We start from the raw sequence: 23,784 nt of genomic DNA, 5'->3' as shown, positions 1-23,784 counted from the left end.
CACCCTTTGCCCTGTATGTCTCCACATTGAAGCAGAAGCAACACATTCTAAGAAGCAAATTCAGTGGCTCTGCCCCACAATCCTCTCAACATCCTGAAAAAGATATTTCCCACATAAAATGGACTTAGGAGAGATGCTTCTGCTGGGGAGAAATGGAAGGCATCTGTATGCCTGCCCGGGCCCTGCTCGAGACCATCTTCCTCAGTACTTTGTTATCTCATGCCAGACAGGCCCACAATCTAAATCTAGGGCAGGCTCACACTTGTGAGCTCCAACTCTGAAGCACGGAGACCAGTGGGAAGGGCGAAGCTTGTTAGGTTTGGTGGTGTGAGCTCAGCAGAAGAGTGTCAGATGGGTCTAAGGCTACCTGCTGGCTTCTGCTGCCTCATACAAGTTACTATGGATTTGTGTGCCTGCCTGCATGTATGTCTGTGCATGGTGCCTGTGCCTCTGGAGGCCAGAAGAGGACGGCAGATCCCCAGAAATTGGAGTCACAGAGGGTCCTCTGTAAAAGCATCAAGTGTTCTTAACCACTAAGCCATCTCTGCAGCCCCATACAGAAATTATTTCTACATATTAATGGCAAGGGGAAGGTGAGAGTAATGCTCTATCAGAAGCCATTTCTGTGAGAAAGATGCAAGGTAAGGACCAAGAAGGGGCTGATGACCATCTGCAAATCACATCCAGCTGGTCTTCCAGGGCTGAGATGCTCCCAGTGCATTGTTCAAGACAAAAATCTGTAAGCAAACCTTTTCATCCAAAGGAATCAGATGAGGTTTTTTTTTTTTTTTGGTTTTTTTGTTTTTTGTTTTTTGTTTTTTACCCAACCCTGAAAAACATCTACAGGCTGTAGGAATACTATGTTACATTCACACATCAGAGGAAGGGCAGTCAAGAAAACATTGGCTAGGCCATCTCTGAAGCTGAATCCCCACCCCTTTCACATATAAAGTCTTGACTATTTGATTCTGTACCACACTTTGTGGCTAACCTCTGCAAACTGCAAAGCAAGAATGGCCAGTGTACATAACTAGAATGCCCATGGCTGTCTCAAGATAGTAATGCACAATGCGAGGTTGAGAAAGGGTCTGGAAATGCCTCCAAGTGTGGGAGAAAATAGCACAGTGGTAGAGCCTTGTCTGGGTTTATGATTGCTAAAGCAACTAGCAGGGATACAGGCCAGGTGGCTTTTTTCACCAGGCCAGGGCAAGACCCATCCCGTTTTGCTAGAGGTACAGTGCTTGAGAAAATACTCAACTTTGTGTCTTTAGAATATGTGCCTGAAGGTAGGAAACTGAACTCTTTGTTAGTCTTTCTGAGTTGTCAGCAGCCTAAAGAGAGATCCTAGAACACATCCCAGTTCATCAGTCTTGGAAGATGTAGCTTGAAAACTCTGTGTAAATAAAGAAGGTAGAATTTAGCCTACATTGACTTTCTGGTCAGTCTGAGCACTCATGGACTTGAAAGCAGGCAAATTGCCTAACTTGAAAAACAAATGAAATGATGGAGATTGCTTCAAGAAATGTCTTAATAAAACCACTAGACAACTTAGTCACTTAATCACCTAATCATCCTAATTTAGAGACTTTGCCATACCTTGCCAACAGAGGGAGGCAAAGAAGCCACCTTGCCCAAGATTCCTGGGATGGTCTGGAGGGAGATCTGTGGGAGCCTGACCTGCAAGACAAAAGCCCACACAGGGTCACCAGAGCACAGGGAAAAAAGCAATGCAGTAACAATACAGAGGCTGTATCCCTAAAACCAGTCATGACTCATGCATACCTCCTAAGGCCAGAGTATCCTGATGCTCCTGCTGAGAGGAGAAGAGGATGCTGGGGTTCACATCTTTTGTGCAGTAGTGCTCCCATGGTGGAGTTAAGTCGATCACTTTGTCTTGGGGCTGTACTTCTATATCCAGTGTCACTTGGAACAGCTGAGGATATTTTTCTGGTACATCACATGCATCTAACTCAGGCCTAATGGAAAGAAAAACACAGCATGGGCAGTGTGATCCGCAGGGTGCTCAACATGAGGCTCAGCTCACGCTGACAAGTTCAGCTGGAAACTCAATTCTAGGTGGACTTAGTCACTAACCAGGTGTCACTTTACTTCACTATGCCTCGGTTCTCTCATGTAGAGAAAGCGGAACAACACTCGCTCAAGTCCTTTGACTACTACCAAGCACGCTAACAAAAGCACCGTGAGAAGCAGGGTTCAGTATGCACTGGTATGGCTAAATAGGTCATCAAAATAATGAGACAGACCCAAAGCCACCTTCTCTGCCTGAACCCATGAATCCTTCATAGCTCCCGGTCTCCTGGCTCCGCCAATCCCCGTCCCCACCCCCCAGATTCAGCCATACCCTGAGATCCACAGCCACATTATGTTATAGTAACCTCAGGTCAATATTTGGTGCAGCCAGGTTCCCCAGCACCTCATTCACAATGCTCTAGCCAGACCCTTATGAGGGGCCAGTGCTTATGCCATCCCAGAAATTACTGCCATTCCTGTCAGGCATAAGCATCCACAAACACAAAGGATAGAAGTCATGAGTCCTTGTTTCCTAACATGGAACTTCAGACCTTCCTAGTTAACTCTGTGATACCTATGCATTTCTTAAGGCCAACCACACTCAGCAGTCCACAGTGTGGGACTTTGGAGGTGGCAGCCGCATGCTGCTACAGATGCTTCGGGCTCCTGGCTATACTGGTAAAGACCTCAGATTCATGCAGCACTTACTTGGTGAACTTTAAAACTGTTGTGTCCAGTGGTATAAATCCAGAATGAAACTGGAGCTGGAATATCTGTGTGTTGGTCACCTAAAAAAAATATGTGCAAGAAGCATGATTGGTGGGAGAAAAGGGAGTCTGCACCAAAGATTGGGTTTGGGGAGCCAGTACCTTCCTTTGCTTCTTTACCTGATTCTTCATGGAATGTGACCATTAAATGAACTCCTAGCATCATTGCTGGTTTATCTCCTCCAGGAGAGCAAGCCAATTCCCACTGATATCCCATGTTCTTAGACTGTTTCTTCCCAGGGTATCGCCTTCTCTAAAACAAACTCATCCTTCAAGGCCCACCCTCCATGGTCTGCCTGGCCACCACTAGGTAAAACAAACTGTTCCAGTGACAGCGCAACAGCCTTCCTGTGATACAGCAGAGTGACTTTCACATATGTTCAACTTGCCCCCTCCTTGGATCAGTTTTGTAAAGCTAAGAATACAATATTACTTTTGTTAATCCAAAACATCTAGGCAATGAGTGGAATATGTGATTAAGATATAATTACTTGCAACATCTTTCCTAATATCTAAAGATTAGAAACAATCCAAACATGGAGAATCAATAAATGTGGTATATCCATTCAATGGAACATTACTTAACTATATAAAGGAATGAAATACTGATACATTCTAAAACACAAATAAACCTCCAACACTGAGTAAAAAAAAAAAAAGTCAGCCACAATAGACTGCATGCATACTATATGATTACATTTATATGAAATGCTCCCAAATAAGAAAGTCTGCAGAAACAGAAAAAAAGATTCACAGTGGTCAGAAGGCAAGCAGGGAAGGGGGGGGGGAATTGTTTGTGGCTGCTAAAGGGTTCAGTTTTCTTTTTGAGGTAAAGAATAGATTCTTAAGTAAGAGAATTCTTAAAGTAGCAACACCTTTTGAATGCACTAAAAATCACTGCATCTGGAGAGGACTCCTAGGAATCATACTCAGGTCATAATGATGAAGATGGACATCAGCAAGTTTCAAGTATCTTTCTCATGCTAAACTCACAAGTCAACCAAGCTCAGAGTGATAGAGAAAAGATCCAGTAATACTCATATTACAAATTCAAGTGAGTTATAGTCTGAGTCCTCCTAACAGCTTACCTTAGCCTGCAGCCGGCTACCAATGGTTGACCGCAGGTGGTACATGGATACAATGACATCGCCTTGGGCTGTGATGTTCAGAGGGATGAAGATTTTCCCATCTTGGACACGGTATTCTCTTTAAACAGAGATCAGAAGAGATCATGTAAGTGTCCAGTCTGGTACCATCACAGACCCAGGAATGCTCCTTTATGGCTCAAAGGGACCTGTTTATCAAGGCTTGGAACAAGAAACTACTTCCTGTCTTGTGCAAAGGTAGAAATGCAGCCAGCATGGACTGGTAGAGCACTGACCCGATATAGGCCTTCTCTCTCCATCTCAACTGGAGTTTTGGCAGATCTTGTTTTCCTTGCTTCACACAGTAAAATCCAACCAAGGTCAGCATAGAGAGAGAAGTATCATACTCTCCCAGGGTCTAGAATTCTGACTCCTAAATTAACCTATTGTCAACTAAGTCTGCATTGTTACCAGCCACTCCCTTGTCTCCTACACAAGCACTTCCCACTGGTGCCTGTTCTTTTTAGATCATGTAAGTACTTTAAGGACATCATCAGTATGGTGGTTTGAATGAGATTGGCCCCCATTGGCTCATGTATTTGAATAATTGGTCCCAGTGGGTAGAACTGTTTGGGAAGGATTAGGAGGCGTGGACTTATTGAAGGAGGTGCATTCCTGGGGGCAGACTTGAGGATACAAAAATCTACCCTATTCCCAGTTAGCTCTATCTGCCTCCTCCCGATTGTTGTGTTAGAATGTGAGTTCTTAGCTACTGCATTGTACCATGTCTCCCCATCTGTTGCCATCCTCCTCACATGATAGTCATGAATTCACCATCTCAAACCATAAGCCCCCAATAAACTCTTTAATATTTCTATAAGTTACCTTGGTTGTGGTATCTTAGCACATCAATTTAAAAGCAACTAGGACAGTCATCTACCAAATCACTGAGTTTCTTTTCTAAAATGTCCAGGTCCTCAGTGCCCACCCACCCCTATCATTTGGACCCCCAACACGATACCACTGTGGATAAAGGAGAACAATCCTTGGATTCAGCTGTGCTTATCTTTGATTACACATGTTGGACTTAAAAACAAACAAACAAACAAACAAAAAAACAAAACAAAGCAACCACTCGTCACAGCAATAAGCAGGAAGAATAATCCAACTTACACAGGAATTAAGCATGCAAGAAGAGAAAGCATGGTGCCTTACTTCATTCGCTCAAAGTCTGTGCAAGTTGAGTATATTTTGGTTTCTCCAATTAGGACATCACAGTACGGACGACACCCATTTCTCTGCTTATTGAAGAAGGGAATTGGGCTGACAGTGATTGCCTTGATAGTGAGTGGCTTGAAGTGGGGGCGATAGGGCTTGTCTGCAAGTAGGTCGCACATGTAGCCCAAGTACCTGAAACAGAAGATTGCCATTCTATGAGCCCATCATAGCAGGAGGCGTAGACAATTTCTGCGGTGAAGTTTGCCTTTGTAAAATAAATTACAGGAAAAGTGTATTCTGCACATTCCTTGACATAAACCAACAAAGGCGAATGCAGACAGTTAAGAAAGCTTGTAGATCAGAGCTGGAGCCATGGCTCAGAGGTTAAGAGCACTTGCTGCTCTTACAGAGGACCCAGGTTTGGTTACCAGCATCCATATGGTTATGTACTCACTCTGTAATATTAGGTCCAAGAGGATCTGCCACCTTCTTCTGGCTTCAGAGGCACCAGTCATACATGTGAAGTACATGTAGGCAAAACACCCGTATACATAACATAAACATAAATCATTTTAAATGAGAGAAAGCTTGTTTCCACTGACATGCTGAGCCCATTGCAGGATGTTTACTCAGTCAGAAGCGTGTGGCAGTGTTATACTTGCCCAATATTTGAACATCTATTCCTATTATCTCTAGCAGATTAAGCATGTCAGCAACAGGCAGATTTGGATAAACTTTAGAATTTATTATCAGGAATCTTATCCAAAGAAGTAAGAAGGTGAAGTTTAAGTAAGAATCGAGAAAGTAATTCCAACTCCAGGGAAGAAAATAAATCAGCTATCCAAAATATGGGCATCCAATTTAAAGCCATTTCCATATTATCTGTTATAACTGATATCTATTACACCCCGTAAGAAAAATTAAGCTTTAAAATACATATTCTCTCTACACTCTTGCATTTTCACACAATGATCACCGGTGTTTCTTAATAAAGACCTAAAGCATAAGCCAGAAGGCACTGAGAGCTCGGACTGGAGAGAGCGGTCAAGCTATGCTCTGTGGGTATTTTTTGACTGGTGCTCAGCACAGCCTTGTTACCCAGTTCTTGCTCATACTTCCTCTCCTCTTAAAGGAGGAAAGGAAATGCTAAATATCAAACCCTAGGGCAAGCGGCTGAGGTGCCTATGTAACAATTCAAAAGCAGACCTGGCTACCAGATTCTTCCAGGATCCTTCAGTCCCTACCTGTTTGTTACCAGGACATACCCCACCCTCTACCCCCTGAACTCTCCAGCCCAGGGGCTCGATTGCCCTTCCCCCAAAGGCTCTTCCCTATATAACCCATCCACTTCGGTTACTCACTTCCCTTTTTTGTACCTTTGCTCTCTTGACTGCTGCCCCTGGTTCCCTCCCCATCCCCTTTCTGTTTTGTCCTTCTCCCCACAAGGTCCAGCTCAGTCTGGCCATGTCCGCTCTGGAGTCTTCCAGATGTCTCTGCCTCTGCCTATGTTCTCCTTCACATCTACAAAAAAGCGTGTTCCTTTTTATTTCTTTTTTTCATTCAGTAAACATCGGCATTTTTTAAAAAGTTTTCTTTCGGTTTTAAAATCGCAGAATTTCAAATAACGGTACACGAACCTGCATGAAACCCCAGTATTCGCATCCATTTTAATTGCCATCATAGTTCAGGACAACACCGAATTAATTAGAAACAATTCAGAAGAGAGCTCCCGTGAGGTCAACCTTCCACAGAACCACTTAAACCACACCCTGCACTTCCATCACGGTACCTCCTGTGGGACGGAGACAGTCCAATTCCTGGTCGCTTTGCATAGAGCAATCGAACAGCAGGGCCAGGAGTAGAGTAGAGATTACAGAAAATGAACATAGCACCAACCAGAATAGACGATGCGGCCCGTCCATCCTGTCAAAGAAGACCAACAAACTCATCAGAAACATCAGATCCCAGGAAAGCCTGCACACAGAGAAAGCAGGTACCTCCTAATGATTTATGGGTGCCTTTCACATTGGAATTGTCTAAGACTAAAAATCTGTCCCTGCTGTGAAATCAAAAAGTAGCAAGGAAAGACTTTACTTAGGATAAAATTTACTCTAGGCTCACCCATGAAGCCCAACAAAACAAATTCCACTTGCATATGTTTTCTGAGAACTAGAACAACTCTCTACTAGAGGCATGTGATGAATAGTGGAAATAAAGAGCTCTGGGATTAGATGGAACCTTTAGAACATGCTATATATATACTCCTCCCACCCTATATGCTCATTAATGCAAACAACTTCATTCCTTGTGCAAATCAATGTATTATGCACTGATTGTCTCCTCCTGAAATGCATGTATTGAAATACCAATTCCTAATGTAAGAGCACTGGAACCAGGGATTGGGGTTCTGGTATAATTAGGTCACGAGGGACAGGCCCTTATAAGTTCTTTCTCTTTCTTTGTTCTCTCCCCTCCTTGAGAGAGGGGAAGAATTGCAGAGAGTGAGCTGGCTTTCATCTGGGATCAGATAACGTCCCTAAAAGATGCTATCATTTGGAATACCCATCTCAGAACATACCTAACATGCCAGTCTTTAGTGTACTGCCCAGACATAAAAGTAAGGAATGGAATGAGTTTTGGTCAAACAAAAGGAGAAACACTATTTGACTTAAGTGTGTACTCGACACTTTTATTAACACAACTCCAGGGTTGGGTTACTAGTACAAATGCTACAAGTCAACAATAATGCTCATGCTGACCTTTGTAGTCCCCCAACGCCTAGCTCTTTCTCAAATCATCTGCTAAACTAATACATGCTGGTTAGTTTTATGTCAGTTTATACAAGTTAGTCATTTGGGAAGCAGGTACCGCAACTAAGAAAATGTCCCCCACCAGATTGGTCCATAGCCAAGCCTGTGGAACATTTTCTTCATTGATGATTGATATGGGAAGGCCCAGTGTACTGTGAGTGATGCTACCTGTGGACTGCTGAGCCTGGGTGCTATAAGAAAGCAGGTGGAACACACCATGGAGTAAGTCACTAAAGAGCCCTCCTTCAGGGCCTCTGAATCCCTTCCTGCCTCCAGGTTTCTACCCTGATTTCCCTCAGTGACAGACTGTGATATGGAACTAAAACTTTTTCCTCCCCAAGGTGATTCTCATCATGGTGTTTTATCACAGCAGTAGAAATCCTAGCTAAGATAGTTTGCTTGATTTTCCTTTAAATATAGCCACATGTTGATCCTATGTTTCATAGTGTTTCTGCTAAAAAAAAAAAAAAAACAAGCTTAATGGTTTGGTTTTTTCCCCTCAAAAAAAAATCTTGTGTGTGTGTGTGTGTGTGTGCGCGCGCGCACACGCACATATGTGCATGCATGCGTGCGTACAGACGCCTGCAGAGGCGAGAAGATGTCCAGGTGCCTGGAGGTATGTGGGTGCTGAAAACAAACTCCAGTGCTCTCTCTGTAAGAACATAACTTCTTACCCAGTGAGCCAGCTCTCCAGCTCACTAGAAGAACATTCAAAATCCAGATTCATTCTGGGACCATCCCATTCTAAGAGAACTGGTGGAGCTTTCCATATCTCCATCCAAAGCTGTTGATTTTTTGAAACAAAGCTTTCACCCATGAGGATGTTGATCTATTAATCACATGCCACTCCAAGCAGATATTCAGTTACAACCCAAATGAAAATCAAATAACCCATCTCAGATTACTTCATCTTAACCCAAAGAAATTTGGAAATTTCAAGCTAGAACCCCATAAGCTTTCTCACTGAAAAAAAAAATGTTTAGTTGGTTTGATCCTTGTACTCAGCTGAGCCTATAGGCTTCTATTTTTTCTAGAGCTTTAAGTTGTATGTGCAGGTTCTTTTGACTTATTCTTGAGGACCCACAGTTCTGCAGGATCAACTACCTCCATCTTTTGGGTGGTGAGTTCTCTTTGCTTCCCTGGGACACAGGGAATCCATGGCTGTTTCTCTACATGCTGTCAGCAATTTGTCACAGAATTTAAGTCCTGAAAACGGGCTAATTTGTGGCACTGCAAGGCTATCTATCACACCACCTCAATACCTGCCCACTTTATCTCACCAGCTGCCCCTGCCAGCCTGACATCTGTCCCCCTGCAGAAAAGACAGAGTGAAAGGGGTTAGAATTATGGCTCATGCTTCAATAATTTGTTGTGCTGACCATGGCAATCAAATCCCCAGATGAATCCACTAAGTTTTGGCTTTTTAATCCATTGTGATTGCATTATGAGAGCTGGGGAGCCTCTAGCTTCTTTAAACATTCAGGGGAAAAAAAATTTAAGTGAAAATTCCCAATGCTGTCAAGGCTGCCTAGGCCCTAAAAGCAACCTGCTCTTGGAGTGACCCATTTGGGCCTCTATAAGGGAAGCCCTGAGGCGTCTCAGATTAAAACACCGAGTGTTTTGTTTTGCTTGCCAAAAACTGGGGAGTTAAAACAGAAATATAAAGAGGTTCTTCAACTGGCTTTGCATTTTTATCCAGCTGGCTCTTAAGGAGGGGAAAGTCATCCAGTCACCTCAACAAAACAAAGCAGCAAACAGCAACGCAAACTGACATATGTTTGTGGAAAGGATAGACCATTTCCAGCACTTATGCTCAGGTTCAGTGTGTTCATATACATAGCCACTTGCTCAGATTTTCCTGCAAGAGGACAGTCCGGTGGGAAATGGTCAGGGCATGGCCTGGGGTGACGCTGCGTATTAAACGCCACAGGTGATGTGCAGATGCACAGTGTGAACGTCTGTATTGTGCCAAACACCCAAGAGTTAGAAAGATTTTGCTGGAAGTTGAGTTTTAAGATACAGTTAAGAAGCCCGAGAGGAAGGGCTGGGGAAAGGGTAAGTAGAAAACCCAAGCCAGAAGTCCATGAAACTACTCACAAGGGCATAAATGTCACTTTCTCTTAGTTTTATTTTAATACAACTAGTTGAGAAAACTAAATGTGTTTATGTATATTTTATCCACACAAAGCTTGGTGCATTTTTACCTGGGTATCCACAACTCTTTTCCTACCTCTTTTTAAGGTATTTGGTACATTTTAGAACAGACCTCTGCCACTCATTCTCAGACATCAAGCCAAGAATAAAGCCAGGTTCTGCGGCAAACACCTGTAACCCCATCACTTGGGAAACCAACTTGACTCAAATTCAGGACCTGCCTGGACTACACAGTAGGAATTCATCTAAAAACAAAACAAATCACCACCAAGATCAATAAATTCTTTCCCCTATTGTTTTTTTCTTTAGGGACTATGGGAAAGGCCACAAGTAATAAAAACAGGTTTTGACAGTAATACAGCCTGTCTTCTCTTCCTCATCTTTACCTGCCTGACATTACTCTACCTCTAAGTAGAGGCTCAGTAAATGTTGCTGAGCTCAGGTGTCATCTTTCTGGATTCAGCGGTCCATACTTCACCAAAGCCCACCAGCAGAAGGACCAAAGAGCACTCACCAAGCAGTGGACAACGCAGACATTTTTGGGATTCTGTAGCAGCCAGTTATACATATTCCGACACACAGCAAACAGGTTGTGTAGACTTGGGGCCTGCCTGATAGGCCAGCTGCATTCTGAGACCTAAGGAAATGGAGAAAGGAAATGAATTCCCACATCAATTCATCTCCATAAGCACGCATCACACGGGATATCTGGAAGTGCCATCCTGTCCTCTCTCCACATATGGAACAGGGTCTAAATGCAGAAGACACAAGTTTAATGCAATAATTTGTTACGATCTCCATAGCCATGACCTACACCCCTAAAGGTAGCATTGTAGCATCTTTCAATGCAGCCAGGCAGACTTGGAAAAAGAATCTAAAAGCAGAAAGAAAAGCTTCACGCAGTCATTTTTGTAATAAAGAGTCTCAGTACATAGCCCAGATGACCTCAAATCCACCATCCTCCTGCCTCAACCTCCTCAGTAATAAGATTACAGGTGGGATAACTTGACTTAATACAACAGTTTTTTGTTTTTGTTTTTAATTAAATAACTATGTTTCACAGGGGATGTTAAAACACATTTAGAAATGCATTTTAACTAGACAGTTTATGCTAATGCTTTGATTTTTTTTAATTGTCTTAGGTAGCACAGAATTCAGCTTCTAGTATCCTTCTTCTAGATGTTTCTCTTAGATTCTGTGGTCTCTACATTCATCTAAGCTCTTCTTATAACACGAAAAGTCCTGCAGGATGGCTTGTGTGTCTTAGTTTTCTCCACAGGGAAATTATTTCCTATCTTCATTTAACATACATATTGTATGTGTTAGAGTATCGCCATGACTCTGCTTGGCCTGATCTGTATGACAATCAAGGAGGACAAGTATTGATTAGATAACAATTTGTTGATGAGAAAATTGGCTCTCAAAGGTGAGTTGTCTATAGTCACACTGTTAAGTCCAGGTGACCACCAGTCTCACTGTGGAGGGCACGTGCCCTGACTAACTACACATTTAGTAGTCTACCTAATACTAAAAAGTTTAGACTTGGGTAAACTTTACATCTTTAACCCTTTCTTTCCTCACAAAATGTGGTGGGTGGGATTGCAACCATAGCTGTCGGTATTACTGGTGAATTAACTGCCAGGGCTTAGTGTGTACCTGACACACCCAAGTTGATCAATAAATGTTAGCAATTATCATTCTTTTACCAAGCCATTACCAGTGCAAAGCTCTGAGGTCAGACTGAACACATTGAACCTGTGTGGTAAGAGTGTGGGTGAAAGGCAGACCACAGGAGACCTAAAGAAGAGGACTAGGGACCGGGCTCAATTGATAAAACATTTGTGGGCAACAGAAGACCAGAACTGGATCTAATGTCCAGAACCCACAAAACTTGTAGTTGTAGTACTCAGTCAGAAGGCAAAGCCAGAGGATTGACCCCCTGGGCCAGCTAGCTAATGAGCTGTAGGTCTATCAAGAGACCCTCCACAAATAAATAAAGTGGAGAATGATCAAGATAGACACTCAATGTCTGACACACGCACATTCACGCACATATACACACACAGGAGGAGTATGAGGCTATTTAAAGCGATTCACTCTAGAATCTGTATTTTTCAACAGAAGAAGGCAAAGGAACCACCAGGAAGATGGTGGGGAGGTGAAGGAAGGGATGGTGATGGCTTAGCTCAATGGCAGTGAGGTACAAACACAGTTCAGCAACTCAGGAGACAAAAAGGAAGTCTTGGTAAGTGCTCCATGGCCACAGTAACTGCACAGAAGTGTACCTAAGAGAGGCGTTAAGGGTGATACCCGTGTTTGTAGCTTGAGTGGCCAGATAGAGGGATGGAAGCAAAGGAAGGTTGTCAACAAAGTGTGCTACATGGTACAGAAAGACCTAAGAAAACTCAGATACCTCCAACTCCCTATGACAATGGGAAGGGAAGTGGAAATATCTCATTGACTGGTCCTTCCCTGGCCAGCAGATAACACTAATAAAAATGTAAGTGAGAATTTTCTGTGTGCTGGCCTCAAAAGGCAAAGGTAGGGATTCCCTTTCTAATCTGCCAAGGCAGCATGCTCTTTTTTGTTATTCTGTAGCCCTTTTACTATACAATAACTGTGTGTGAAGAGGAACTTCCAGGTTACCCATTTGTCTATACCCTTGGGAATAACAGATGTGGCATGTTAAACAAAGTGTGTGAAACACTTCACAAAATAACCCAAGGGTCCAAGAGGTGCTAGCTCCAATTTAAACTCCACAATGGCTGACCTCTTCTAACCAACAGAATTCAGAGCTATCTTGTCCCCTGTTTACTTCCCAAGTGTGCTTTTCACCAAAGTTTTCTTAAGAAATAGAAATGACTTACTGAATAAAAGAGTTGAAAAATTAGGAGAGTAAATTTTGCTGTCAGGAGGATTATAAAAGATAGATCTGTCTGTGTTGCTTTCTGTCTGGGGTGTTTGTCTCCCTTGGAAAACGTCATTACCCTTTCAAATCCCAAGTTCAATATTCTCTTATCTCTGACTCTCACAGACAGAGCCAATCACAGGTGTATCCATGCCCTGGCCTGTTTTCACCTATTCCAAGTTTTCATTAGTAAAACAGCATAGTTATGGATTCAGGATGGGTTTTCATGTTTCAGTTACCACTGACCACCTGTACTAACTGTCCCAAGCTTCCAACCTCTTGGGAGTTGAGTGCAAGTGAGTATTTGAGGGTCGTTGTGGGGACTACGGCATGTGTTGCCAACTGTATTGACATGTATTGTCAGCTGTTCTATCTCCCTCCCTAGGTACTGAGTTTCATGAAAAAAGAAAGTTTGACTTCTTTTTGTAACCTCACTGATGGGTGTCTGTCTTTTAGGTAGGTCGCTGCGAGGTGAATGAATGAATAAAAACTAGAAGAATAAATCCCACTTGGCAATCTCTTTTTTGTAATAGGATTTGTCTAATATCCTTTTAACAGATTTATTCCATTTCTACTTATGTTATGTATACATGTGTGTGGGTACACACAGAGGCCAGAAGAGGGCATAAGTTACCCTGGAGGTGAGTTTGCAAGAGGTCGTGAGCTGTCTCGCCTAGATGCTGGAAGATGAACTCTGTTCCTCTACAAAAACAGCAAGTGCTCTTTAGCACTGAGCTCTTAAACACTGAGCCACCTCTCTAGCCTCTACATGTATGCCTTGAGAATGAGCAGGTGAATCAAAATTGTTGAAGATTATTTTAGATTACAACCGAGTGAAAATACAAGACTTTTTCCCCCTTGAGGCAATGTTTTTAAAGATTTAAAAAACTGTATGCTAACTACCCACACACCACATGTCAATATCTGGAATGAGTTTCAGCTAAAAGCTGGCTAAATTGTTCTTAGCACAATAGGCTAACAGCTCTAGAATCATTAAATCAATCGAGCAAATAATATTAATTTAAAGTGCTCCATAATTATATCTTTACTTGATATATAATTACATAGCACTAGGCAAACACATAATTAGAATTTTTTTAAAAAAACCATGTTCTCTGTCTAAAGGAGGAAAAACATTAAGGCATAAACACCTCCTCCCCAAAATGAGAAGTTTGATCAATGCCAGCTTTTCTGTGAGTCTCTAGGTCACACTCAATACAGTAAGTATGATCCTAGGCTGTGTGACACTTCCTTACACCATCCCCAACCTCCCTGAACACTCCTGGAGTCTCTGGGCGTCAGAGAATTTCATGTCAGTTACAGGCCAACCATGGTACTGAAAGAAGAGACCAGGACAACGGCAGGGCTGGAGCTGGGGACCACACCTAAGTAGTGTGCTAAGCACATGAGCCAACAGCGAAGCCAAGTGTCAGACTGGCACATCTTGTCTGGTGCTCCCTGATTAGTTCATCATGTATGGAAGACAGAGGTATTTCAGTCACCAGTTCTGATATTCTATTATTACTAGTGTTAATATTGGTCACCATTTACGGGGTGCTTACTCCAAGCCACTCACTACTAATGTTCAAATTTGTTTCTTACATTAAGCATATGGTAAAAGAATGCTTGCACAGGTTGGGGATGGTGTTCAGTTGGTAGCATGTTGGCCTTCCGTACATGAGGCCCTGGGTTTGATCCCCAGCACTATAAAGAGGAGGAGGAGGAATAAGGGAAGGAGGAAGTGGGGGGGATACTATTATTGTCATAATTATCTGTTTTTACAGGGAAATTATCTGTTTCTCTCTGTAGCCCTAGCTGTCCTGGAACTTTCTCTGGAACTAGACAGGCTAGCCTTAAACACACAGAAATCTGCCTGCCTCTGCCACACAAATGCTGGAATTAAAGGCAAACACTACACTTGGTTTTCATAATTATATTATACAAGAAAAGAACTGAGTCCAAGTGGCAGTGGAATGTCTTGTTTAGCAAAAAACAAACAAACAAAAAACCAATTGAGATATGAGCTTAAGGTCATTTTAAAAGCGTATAATGTGTGTATATTATAGGATTTCATCCCAATAAAAATAATGAGTTCTACTGTGATACCCTACCTGTAGTTACAAACAATCGCTCCACGGTGCATTTGTAAGGTGGTAGCTGTACTTTCCCTAGGGAGAGGCATGTGTAACTGCACACTATGTGAGCCTCTGGCTCCCAGCCCACGCTCTGCTTCCACCTTCCTATTCCCTGTTCAGATACCAATGTATGGAGCCAAAGGCTCCTCTGCAGCCACCTCCCCGGCAGCCTCAAACCAAAGCAGAAATGACCAGGAGCTATAGGGACTTCTACAGTGGACTCTGGAAGAAAGGAAGGAAAACCCTAGCTTGCAGTCATTAACACACCTTCCCCAAACTGAACTGTTTTCCAAGGCAATCAATAAATAAATAAATCCCACAAGATTTGGAAATAACCCACATGATGGACAAGTTTAAAAGAACCAGCTGGGAGAACAGCTTCTACACTACTAACACGGCTTTCCCAGTCCTGTCCTACATAGGTGGACAGAGAAGGGTGGGCCTGGGCAGCACTGGATGCCATTCTCAGAATTTCAGAACACTGGGCAAGGTTAGGCCTGATCTCTTTGCATCCATATTTTTTTTCCAACAGTATGGCCAAGGAATGAGTGATGCAAATATTCTTGATATTAAAGGGATTAAAGGGTACAGCTATAAACCTGTGCAGAAACACACACACACACACACACACAGAGAGTAGGGGAGTACAGTGTTAATACTGAGGATGATAAGAAAAATGGTTTGGATCTAGATATACAACATTTCTGAGTACAATTAGTGAAACTGGATTACATACTGCAAGTGGTTAAAATGGCATCATTGCTATATACATTTTCCCATAATGTTTTAAAAGTGCAAATGCCTGTTTGAAGTTCTCTGCATCCCACCAATTGATCCATATATACAATGTATCTATTAGTGTTTGTCATTCATGTTAAGAATATTTCTCTTAGGGCTAGAGTTGGCTCAACATAAGAACATACACTGCTCTTGCAGGTGATCCAGGTTCAGTTCCCAGCACATACACTGGGCAGCTCACAACCACATTAATGACAATTCTAGGGGATCTTTTGGCTTCCACGGCTGTGCACCTATGCACATGGCATGTAAAAACCCACACAGGCATATGAATAAATATAACAAAATAAATAATTTTCAGGAAAAATATTTGGCTTAGCCAACTAATCCTATGCTCTCTCTCAAATGTCACTGACAGCACTGATACTTTTAATCCCCAAAGGTAGATATTTTCTATAAATAATAATAGGAAAACTATACCTCCTTGGCAATCCTGAATGGGAATTCTAGTGCCTTGACTTGAGTATGGGTTTATTAGCCCAAATGTGTTTTGAGTATACTCCTTTACTAACTTGAGACTACAAAAATTCTTTCTTGTGTAACTAAATCCTGCCACACATATGCAAATACTACAAAACAGCTATGTGATTTTCTCATATAATTCATTTCAGTTTATATGACTTAAACCATGGAAGTTCATCAAATCACAGAAGTTAAAAATCTTCGTGCTACAACTGTCTCCACCCCTGTGCTCTACCCCAAATTCAACCACATAATCAAAGGGGATGCAATAGCGTTCAGGTTTCACACAGACAGCTGGAGTCCTGCAATACGTCATGCCCAATGGTCCTTTATGGAAAAATATACCTACATTTATTAAAATGACGTTTAGGAGCAGACCTAGCCCTTCACTAAGCTGGCACCAGGAGGTGTGGCTCTAGTCCCTGTTGCCTGGAGGATGGCAACTAAGAAGACAGATTGTCTAAGTATGTGACAATGAGATGCCAATTAGTTCACAGAGTCAGTGTTGGGAGAGATGGGCAACAACTTTGGAAGGAGATGAACCAAATCAAAACCAGGGCTGAGTGGAACATTCAGGTTTGGGAACTATACCTGCAGCTAAGGGTTAAGAGATGCAGGTCAGCAGGTCCAGATCCATTTTGGCCAACTCTGCTGGGACTCTCAGGGAAGGGTTCTGGATGCCATGTCATCCACGGTGTGGGAAAGAATTGCAAAAGCCTGGGGTGTGAGAACTCTCCCCTTAGTGAAAAGACCAGCAAAGGAAAGGGTGGAGGGCCTGCAGCTCAGATGTTTTTTTTAGGGAGAATGCATAGTTCATGCAAGAGTATGGCAAAAGTATGGTGTGTGCATGTGAATGCGTGCGAGTGCGAATGTGTGTGTGTGTGTGTGTGTGAGAGAGAGAGAGAGAGAGAGAGAGAGAGAGAGAGAGAGAATGTGTCTGTGAGTGAGTGTGTGTATACATCATTTGAGCATCCCTGATTGGCTCTAGTAATGAAGGACAGTGAATGATGAAGCTAGAGAAAGAAGCAAAGTCCTCAGGACAGGACTTATAAGAAACATTCTACCTCTGCTTGGAAGAGAAATGACACCACTTCTCCCAACTACACTGTGTATCCCACTCTCAAGACCAGCCACATGCCTGTCTCCCAGCACACAGTTATTATTTACCTTTAGAACCCCCTGCATTCTCTCTCCAACTAGGCTTAAGTGCTTTGACAGCAAGAACCAAACATTTCTATTATGGCTACAATGTTTAAGAATTCTTGGCACATCTGTTATTTTTGGAAACATTTATTAGTCATGCTGAGTACTGTTCTGTATATCAAATAAAATAAACAAGGTCCCTGCTCTCTTAGGGTGAGTGAAAGCAACCCAGCCACGGTAGATGCTCAGTATGTAATCCCTGTTCCCTTTTGCCAATTAAGACCAGCAGCAAGAGCTTTAGTTACACCATTAGGCGCCTTTCCTTATAAATACCTTTATGGGGCTCAGTGGGTAGAGTGTTTGTCCTGCCAGAATGAGAACTTGAGTTTGTATCCATTTAAAAGCCAAACACCTTGGTGTGTATCTATAACCCCAGCACTGAGGATAGGGGATGGCAGGTCTCAGTGGCTCATTAGCCAGCCAGTCTAGCTGAGACCTCAAGCTCTGGGTCCAGTGAAAGACCTTGTCTTAAGAACTAAGGCAGAAAAGCAATTAGAGAGATGCCCTGATGTCAGCCTCTGGTTTCCACAAATATTTGAAGACAAAAGAGACAGGCAGGCAGGCAGGCAGACAGACAGAGCGAGCACTTAAGAGCAGCAAAGCCATACTTTAGTGAGTTAGTCAAGAACTCAGAAGCCAAAAGTATCAGGCATGACATCAGAGTCAAACCTAAGCTGGCTCCCATAGTTCCCAGGCCAGAAACCAAGAATATTCCTCTACCTTGTTCACAAAAACTCCTTTGAAAGGCTAATTAAAATTTAAAAGGATAATCTAGATTTTCCAGTATCAGCTGTTAACCCAGGCTGATGGTTAAAAACAGAAGCAGAACGCCACTTGTTAGCTATGTGTTGGGGGCAAGTTCCCTCATTTCTCTGGGTGTTTTTTATTCTGCTGTGTATGATGTTGCATGTACACTTCTCTATGCTATGTAAATACTTTATAAATGTTGGCTGATGCTCTTTCCATTATCAATGTTTTAAATCATATTACCAAGGTGAGGTGTGGAAGGTGTCTAATTAATACCAGAACTTGAGAAGCAGAAGCAACAAGATCTCAGCAAGTTCAAGACCAGTATAGTCTATATTGAGAATTCCAAGCCAGCTAGGGATATGTAGCAAGGCTTTGTCTCATAAAAAGTTAATTTACAAAATAAAATCAATGGTAGCACCAATCCTATAGTACAGATGTCTGCATGTTACCCTTCATTTATATGATGTCATAAGTATATTATCATTTTAATTTAAATTTCTGAACATATTGTCTACATGTATATCTGAATATTATGTACATGAAGGGCCTTCTAAAGCCATAAGAGGCTATTGGTACCTAGGACCTGGGATTACGGCTGGCTGTGAGCCACTGTGTAGGTGATGGAAATTGAACTTGGGTCCTCTGGAAGAGCAGATAATGCTCTTAGCCTCTGGGCTATCTTGCCAGCCCCAGAAATTATTATTCTTAAAATCAGCCTGTCTGTACTTGTCTAACTACCTCATACTGATAGCCATGTAGCCTTATTGAGGAAGATCAAAGGCATGGTTAGTGTTACAGCAAAACAGTAGCTAATTATCCTGGGCAGTTCAGTTTCTAAGTTGAGCCTCATACGCAACCACTAAATGCTTTGAGACCCCAGCTCCAATGGGGTAGGCACATGATCTTGTATTTTCACATCCAGAATATTTCATAGCAAGAGTTTGTGGCTAGAAACATCCAGGGTCCATAATTTCTCAGCTCATGTGCCTATGACAAAGGCCCCAAGGACATCTCCCAAGAGCAAAAATACCCTCAAGCATGCAAATAGTGAAACTACAGTGTCCTCAAGAATCCTTCCCCAGGGTGAAAATTCCTTACCCGGCTGTGAAACTTGGCAGTTCGGTAGGACTTGGGTGACAGGTTGTATACTGTATAGTGGTCGAGATGTCTGGAATCCAAAAAGCTACGGATGTCATCAACCTGATTCCTGAATCCTATGTCAACGCTGTCCAGAGGAAAGGACATCACTAGGAGAGGTTGCACACAAAGAGAACAGGTTCAGTCAATGCTGTCAGGATGAATGGCGCTGAAGAGCAGCTACCACACATGAGAAACTTACCGATAATTCTGGAGGTGACATAAGTGAAGTCTAGGTCTCCCTTTGTGTAGCTAAAAGTAAGGCAGGAGAGGGCACTCATTAGAGCAATTCAAACATGTGAAGGTTTCTCTCTCCATGTAAACATCGTGAGCTGGGGCACTTGTGTCCAGCAGGCATATTTTAACTCTCCTCACTGTCTTTCTTTTGACAAGGGGGCATCATTGAGAGAAGGCAACCCACATCCTCTGGCTACACCACCCTACACATGCTCTTTGATGAGCAGTGTCAACTTCAGAACACAACTACTGTGTCTTTCCTAACACCAACAATTTGGAGTGTCTGACCCCCCTGGAACTCTCTTTCCTAATTGTGGACTGCTACAGGGAGAGAAAGAAGAAGCTCCTAATGAGGTCTTGGTTAAGCAACAGAAGATACAGGAAACTTTGCCTTTGAAATAAGATTAAAATGCCAATAATGATATTGGAGTTGATATTTGATCTTCAATTCAAAACTGCATTGTGTAAGCAAAAATTAATAAATAATTTTCTAATTCTTAAGAATATAAAGATGAGATCTACTGGGTAAACTGGGTCAGGGGCAGGAAAGGGGAGGGGATGGGAGATGAGAACATAGGAGAAATGGATGGTTGAGGGCAGGGAGGGATGGAGAGGGAGAGCAATGAAAGAGATATCTTAATAGAGAGAGCCATTTTGGGGTTAGGGAGAACCCTGGTGCTAGGGAAACTAGGGAAACTCCCAAGAATCCACAAGGATGACCCTAGCTAAGACTCCTAGCAATAGTGGAAAGGGTACCCTAACTGGCCTTCCCCTGTAATCAGATTGGTGAATACCCAACTGTCATCATAGAGCCTTCATCAAGTAATTGATGGAATCAGATGCAGATATCTACAACCAAGCACCAGGATGAGCTCTGGGAATCTGGTCTAAGAGAGGGAGGAGGAATATATGAGCAAGGGAAGTCAAGATCATGATGGAGAAATCTATAGAGAGAGCTGAACCAAGCTCATGGAAACTCATGAACTCAAGGCCAACAGCTGTGGAGATTCCAGAGAACAGAACTAGGCCCTCCATATGTGGGAGACAGCTGTGAAGCTTGGACTATCTGAGGGGCCCCTGGTAGTAGGACCAGAATCAATGCCTGGTGCATGAGTTAGATTGTTGGACCCCATCCCCTATAGTGGGATGGCATGCTCAACCTTAATGCAATGGGGAGGCTCTTGGTCCTGCTCCAACTCAATGTACCAGACTTTGTTGACTTCCCATGGGTGCCCTTACCTATTGGGAGGAGTGGATGGGGGGTGAGCTGGGGAGGAGATGGGGTGGGGGTAAGAGGGAGAACTGTGGTTGGAATGTAAAATGAAATTTAAAAATAAATTAAAATAATAAAAAATATAAGAACTACTACATTGTGGAAAATTAAAGGTATGTTACATTTATTTATGCTGAAGAACATTTGTTTTAATGATGCAAAGATGTGTTCCATTCTTTTGTGTTGTATTTGTCTAACTCTGTGAAGCTGGGATTCTTTGCATGTCTAAAACACCTAATGCTCTAATAAAGAGCTGAATAGCCAATAATGAGGCAGGAAAAAGAATAGATGGGGCTGGCAGGCAGAGAGAATAAATAGGAGGAGAAATCTGGGAGGAAGGAAGGAGCAAGATAGAACAAAGAGGGGGAGACATCAGAGGCCAGCCACCCAGTCACATAGAGTAAAAAGGAAAGAAAAGATAGACAGAAACAGAGAAAGGTAAAAGCCCAGAGGCAAACGGTAGTCAGGATAATTTAAGAAAAGCAGGCAAGAAGCCAGCCAAGCTAAGGCCCGATGTTCATAAGTAACAATAAGCCTCCGTGTATGATTTATTTGGGACCTGGGTGGCAGGTTCCCCAAAAGAACTAAGAGCCAAAAGAGAGCAGAGTAGTATGAGTAAAAATCACCAACAACATTTTGGCATTCCAATGTGGGGCTAGAGGAAAAGAAAATATAAGTACACTACTACCCTATGTATGTTTCACATAGGGGAAAAGAAATGAACTCACCCCCACACCCCCACACCCGCTAAATGAGTGTTGAAGGACTAGCAGGATACAAAAGTTCTGTTTTCAATTGCAATCCACAGACTGCCTGTGCATGATCTAATCTAATCCTCAAGCCACCCAAAGACACAAATCCTATCAGAGAGTTTATCACCTTGCCTTACACCACATAGTTTACAAGCACAGATATTACGTTAGAACGCACAATATTGGTATAGCCAAAGATGGTGACCATTTCATGCCAACACACCAATGAGCTGACGTCCCCCCTGACTGTGCTTACAACTTCAAAGTGACTTAACATTATTGTATTTCACTTCTCAGTTGATCAGAGTCTGCCATTATGTCACCAGGCTGACACTATGTGAGTCCAACACGGAGTTGGCAAGTAACAGGATCCCATGGAAGCCTGGGTTCCGCCAGCCTCACCCGGAAGGATGCACATACCTGCTAACTGACTGGATGACTCGAGAGGATGTGTCTTTGAGGGTGTCCTTCAAGTTGTCCTTCAGATTACTGAACAGCCTCCCTGCACCTCCTTTTACCATGTCAAAAAGGCCTCCCCCATAGCTGGGCTCCATGTCTGGAGATGAGGCACCTGTAAAGGAAAGCAGAAGGTTAGTTCAAAGACCTCCCTGAACCCTGGCTCCCTTCATCCCACAGCACGCACATCGTCGTTATGAGGCCGGGACTGCCCCAGCAAGTAAGCACTGCTCTCAGAATTTATGAGTTTTAGCCATGCTCCTTCTTCCCAGAGTACCAGGGGTCACAGGAACAGGGACCTCCAGAGTCACACTGCCCAGCACCACAGCCACTATCCCTAGGTAGCAATTGAGCACTTGAAATACAACTGGACACACTGACCTGTCCTGTAAGAATATACAGCAAACCCTGAAAACCTTGGCACAAAAAAAAAAAGGAATGAAAGACCTCCATATTTTCACACTGATTACATTTTGAAATAATTTCATGTATGTGTGTGTGTGGGGGGGGGGTATGCCTTTAATCCTAGCACTAGGTAGGCAGAGGCAGGCGAATCTCTGTGAGTTTGAGGCTAGCCTGTTCTACATAGAGAAACCCTGTCTCAAAAGAAAGAAAGGAAGGGAGAAAGAAATAATTACATTTCAGAAATATTTAACTGTCTCTTTTTAATGTGAATACTAAAATTATTTTTATTTTATTGTATATATTGTATTTCATCTAATTTTTGAAACAAAGTGGCGCTATACAGAGTAGACTGGCCTCCAGCATAATTATCTCCCTACCTTAGCCCCCTGTATCTGGGATTACAGGTGTGCACCATCACACTTGGTTAGGAAAAGTTAGAAAGTTTAAATCACCTACATAACCTGTATCCTATTCTAATATTTGGGGCTGACACAGAGAGACCCCAGGACAGAAGAAGAAGCCTGCAGCTTAAGTTCATTCACCTGGGGCCTGCTCTGCCCTCCAGGGGACCTGACTGTTAGACTCACCCTCACAGCAACAGATCCTGTCCATCATTGGCTGAGAACTGCACAGTGGACACTGCTGTGCCTTATCTAACACTGCGACATCTCTCCCCATGTGACCAGGTAACATTATACCCCCTGTGGATAGTTCTTGTCAGCATTTGATATTTGGGTCAAGTACTTCTTTTTTGAGGTACCACCTGCATCACAGGGTGCTTAGAATCCCTAGCTATCTTAGAGTCTGGTATTATCTAGCTCCAGGCATCCTCTGGGGACTTGGAACTTAGCCTCTGCAGATGATTAAGATGAGGTAATTATCTAGCCAGAAAGGTTTTTTTGTTTGTTTGTTTTAATTTCAAGTACCTACTATACTCCTACATTGCTATTGGCATATGCCCATAAATACATGTTTTATTGCCACTCTTCTATCCTGATCACAAAAGTCATGGGTGCCTTAGGCATCCTTAAGCATCAATTTCAAAGTGGAGATATATCAGAAATTGCAAAGAACAGTAAATGCTGGTGACTAAAGAAATAGACACGTAAGCACATGACAACAGTGTCCTCCTCTTCCTGCACGATGGGAGCTCTACTTGGACCTTTCATCGTGGTACAGTTCCTCACAGTTGGAATTCCTACC

At 42.8% G+C, this 23,784-nt stretch overlaps 1 protein-coding gene across 6 annotated transcripts in view; it reads right to left on the bottom strand.

Moving 5' to 3' along the window:
* The window catches only part of Dnajc6 (DnaJ heat shock protein family (Hsp40) member C6), a 153,141-nt gene that overhangs the window by 20,214 nt on the left and 109,143 nt on the right, over positions 1-23,784 (bottom strand). For all 6 annotated transcript variants that reach the window (XM_051188240.1, XM_051188243.1, XM_051188244.1 and 3 more), the window contains 10 exons: positions 22,141-22,291; positions 19,661-19,710; positions 19,420-19,568; positions 10,580-10,702; positions 6,891-7,024; positions 5,099-5,293; positions 3,887-4,004; positions 2,740-2,819; positions 1,783-1,976; positions 1,597-1,677 (listed from right to left, as the gene is read on the bottom strand). In XM_051188240.1, coding sequence (XP_051044197.1) covers positions 1,597-1,677; positions 1,783-1,976; positions 2,740-2,819; positions 3,887-4,004; positions 5,099-5,293; positions 6,891-7,024; positions 10,580-10,702; positions 19,420-19,568; positions 19,661-19,710; positions 22,141-22,291 — 1,275 coding nt within the window. The remainder of the gene's footprint in view (positions 1-1,596; positions 1,678-1,782; positions 1,977-2,739; positions 2,820-3,886; positions 4,005-5,098; positions 5,294-6,890; positions 7,025-10,579; positions 10,703-19,419; positions 19,569-19,660; positions 19,711-22,140; positions 22,292-23,784) is intronic.

Source organism: Phodopus roborovskii, unplaced genomic scaffold (genome assembly GCF_943737965.1).
Source record: "Phodopus roborovskii unplaced genomic scaffold, PHOROB, whole genome shotgun sequence".
NCBI lineage: Eukaryota > Metazoa > Chordata > Mammalia > Rodentia > Cricetidae > Phodopus > Phodopus roborovskii.
This window is presented reverse-complemented; position numbering and strand designations above follow the sequence as displayed.